This window comes from Castanea sativa, chromosome 7 (genome assembly GCF_040712315.1).
Source record: "Castanea sativa cultivar Marrone di Chiusa Pesio chromosome 7, ASM4071231v1".
Taxonomy (NCBI): Eukaryota; Viridiplantae; Streptophyta; class Magnoliopsida; order Fagales; family Fagaceae; genus Castanea; species Castanea sativa.
In genome coordinates, this window is record NC_134019.1 from 31,832,711 (window position 1) to 31,836,740 (window position 4,030).

At 34.5% G+C, this 4,030-nt stretch overlaps 1 protein-coding gene across 1 annotated transcript; it reads right to left on the bottom strand.

The window, feature by feature from the left end:
* Window positions 1-1,019, bottom strand: LOC142642741 (putative carboxylesterase 5). The gene has a single exon (XM_075817157.1). The coding sequence runs from the start codon at window positions 954-956 to the stop codon at window positions 42-44; it is 915 nt and encodes a 304-aa protein (XP_075673272.1). The 5' UTR covers window positions 957-1,019; the 3' UTR covers window positions 1-41.
* Between the last annotated feature and the right edge of the window lie 3,011 nt (window positions 1,020-4,030).

Genomic DNA, 4,030 nt, shown 5'->3' on the forward strand with positions numbered 1-4,030 from the left:
AAAAAAAAAAAAGACACACACATACAAGACAGCAAGTGGGTTTAATTCTCCTTGATAAAAGAAGCCATGCGTTTGACAAGGTCATCAGCCTTGTCACAATTTGGATTAAACAAATGAAAAACATGGTCTTCACCTTCTGTCTCCATAATCTCTACAGTCCCATTCCACCCACTTTTCTTCAGGACCTCATGGTAAGTCTTGCCCCTACCATTCAACCCATCCTTTTCAGCAACAAAAACTAGGACCTTAGTGCACCCCAATCTTGACAATTCTGAATCCCCAGCTGGGTATATTCTATGATCATCAGGTCCAGTACTTGTTGGAAAAATAAAGTCTAAAAATTTGCTAGGCTCATTGTTCCCAAAATAAGGGTGGACCAAGATAATCCCAACAATCTTAACCCCTTCAAGACCATCAACCCCAACTCTCCTCACCATGTTGTGAGCAATTGTAGCACCAGCACTGTCCCCAGCTAAGAAAACTCGATCAAGATCTGCATGTTCATTGAGCCAAGCTTCAGGCCCATCAGAATTTTTGTGTGAAAAAGCCCATTGCATGGCTTCCCAAGTGTCATCGTACGCAATCGGAAGAGGATGTTCTGGGGCCCTTCTGTAATGGATGGACACAGCCACAACGTTTGCTTGAGAAACAAGGAGGTTAAGGTGGTTGTGGTAGTGAGGAGAGAATGGGGATTCGATGCAAAAAGCACCACCATGGATGTAAATAAGGAGAGGAAGCTTTTGGGTCGAGTTGGTAGTGATTTTGGGGAGGTAGATTCGAGCAGATACACCAGTTTCTTGTGAGATTGTGATGTCTTTGGATTGGACTCCAGTTATGGGATCTGTGGTGGGTGGAATGGTTTCTGTGCCGAGGAGCCTCTCGACACGACCGTCTTTGTAGACACGGATGAAGGGAGGAAAGTCATGGGCTACTTCGTTTGTGTTTGTTGAATCCATTTTTGAGAGAGTTTCGATGGAAATTATGTTATAAATGACGGTCTTCCTTGGTTTATAGGACAAAAGATGACTCTCTCTTCCTCATATGATATCAATATTCAATAAATTGGCATAATAGATTAATTTAATTAGTGGGATTCATAATTATATGAGAAAAAAATATATATATATTTATGATATTTTGAAAGTATTTTATAATTATACCATTTTCAGTATAAAAAAAAAGTATTTTATAATCACCCTGTGTTAGTGAGTGTTGTTTATTTTTAGAGAAATGATATGTCCACAATATTTTTACAACAAATTCTAAGTGGCAGGATGTTACTGGTTGTTATTGTTAGGGCAAAAAAGTAATCTTAGTGTTAGGTTCAAATTTGAACCAATAACAACTAACCACCTATGATTTGTTGTAAAAATGTTATGGACGTAGCACCTCTCTTATTTTTATACACTTATTTCTCATTTATTGAGTTTTGATATAAATATGTTATCATTTGATACAAATTTTTTTTTCTTCTTTCTAATTGGAAAATAATATATACATTCTTGCTAGACAATTAATAGTATATACATTTCCTATCCATCGTATTCATAATTACATTTCTCAAAAAAAAAAAATAGACTATATATATATTCAGAATTATTTGTGTGATATTTACGATTTTTGTACAAATTAATATCCACAATAAAACGTAAACAGTGACTATATATTTGCATGGAATATATATATACACTAATAAATGCGTGACAATCCTGTTCATAAATGATAAATGAAATTAGAATTTTTTATGCAAAAGAAGAAGAAAAAAAATGGAAATGTTTAATTTGTAATGAGTGATCCAATCCTCGATGCATCTGCTATCAGTATTCAATAAGCATGCATATACCATTGGACCGCCTAGAGTCAAATAAATGAATAATTGAAATAGAAAAAGCACAATATCAAAGTCATCAAAATGCCAAATAGATACATTCATTAGTTAGGTGGGACCGTGGGACGCGGTGGGAGTGGACACCCGATCGGTTGTAGTCTATTGTCACCACGTTACCGAACCCCAGAATTACTATTAGTAATATATATGAATAAAGTATAATCATAAAATTAGTAATAACTTAAAATTACAACATTAGATTACATTTTTTTTCTTTTTTTTTATATCCTTTATGCTTACTCAATAAAATAAATAACAAGTTTTGCAGTTTAAAATTATATGTAAAATATAGACTTATAAATCCTATACTAAATAATATTTAATTAACACAAAATTTGACATATGTATTAAGAAAGTAAATTCAACAGTTAGATTTTTAAAATATATAAAAATATTTATTTTAATAAGTAAGGTTGTATCGTTAGGCTACAACCAATTTCGTAACTAAATTTTGTCCAATACATTATACTTTTTATTTAATTTAAGACAACTAATTTATTATACATACGTTGGGTTGGAGTCTCTCTCATCTCTCTATACTAGCCTAGTATCATTGGATCCCCTCTACTTTATTGTCTAGCATACAACAAAAATGAACAAAAAAATTTATACAATTTCATATTTGCATACGCAATTGAAGACAATAGAGTTAAAAGTATGTTAAGTGTGCTTAAAGATTGAAATTCAAAACTCAAAACTTCAAGGTCTAAGCTCCGTTTCAAACAATAAATCATCACTAAAGAACCACCAATAGTAACGAATTTTATTCGTAACTACAACTATTTAAGCCATGGTTTTTAGATCCGGATCGTTTAATGAACCGTAAAAGAGAAAGGTTCAAAGTTTTTAAGGTCAGACTAAGGTCAAACTGAGGTTGAACCGAGATGACGTCATAATTAATTTAATAATTATTAAAATATAAATAATTATATTAAATTTATATAAATATAAGAAATAACTAAATTCATTAAATTAAATATAAAAATTGTAAGGACACAATTCAAGTTCCCAAACAACGACTGGGAGAAAAATGGGCTTGAAAGGCCTTTCTTCACAATGAATTTGTAGAGGATGGGTTTGTAATTTAGATTTCAAGGATGGTTTAGACAATTACAAAAAGAACGGGCTTTGGGCCCAATGGAACAAAACAAAGAATCGTTTGCAAAGAGTAAGACTGAGAAGTCGTCCTCAGATAATATCCGAGGATGGTTTATAATAATATTTCTCAAGTTTGGATACAAGTGTTGATTATCATTTACTATTGACTCTATCTCTTCTACTCAAAAAGTCCTCTCTACCTTCGTATGCCTTTCCTCCTATTTATATATTTTTCTTTCCCTTCATCACCTTCCACTTTCCTGGTTGCAATCCTCATTTCTGGATACTTGTCCCATCCATTCTTCCCTAAAGCCCGCTGGGATTAGGGACCAAGTTCCAAGCTCGATGTTCAGGTCCCATCCTTCCATCTATACAGTCAGCGTATCAATTTACAGAGCTTTTAATGTATGGGCGGTGGTAGCAGCTTTATTTTTAGACATTCCACCGTTCTTTCTATCGCCCTCCACGTATACTGTGCATCCCCATAATTGTAGGACTCTTTATAATATAACCCAAGGATACTAAACTTCTCTTCCTATGTCCTCGGCTTTGTAATCCGAGGACAAATCTACTCCTCGGACGTATTTGGATATTTAAATAGTCCACGACCATTTTGATGTCTTCGGATTTTGGGTTTCCGGCCCAAAATACTTCGTTGGGCCATCCTTCATATACTATTGGGCCCAATACCCCTACAATAGCCCCTCGAGTTTCTTTATTTTTTCACCTCGGGAGAAAAATAGAATCTCGACTTAAAAAGACCCTTTTACCCTGCAGAATTTTTGGCAATATTGTTGATAGAAATAACTTCTGAATCACCCATCGCGTGTTCCCAATGCTTCGGTATGCGAAACGCCCCCGAATTGATTGTTGGCGCTTCTATGTCCCCCACGTTTTATTAATATGACACATATCCAACGGTCGAGAGCCATTCCTGGGTTGAGGCGGGAATTTGCCCGCTTTAAAACACCTTCTGACATATAAATACTAATTTTCTTCAAAATTCTTCACACTACAGAAACCTCATAACGTACCTGCCATACT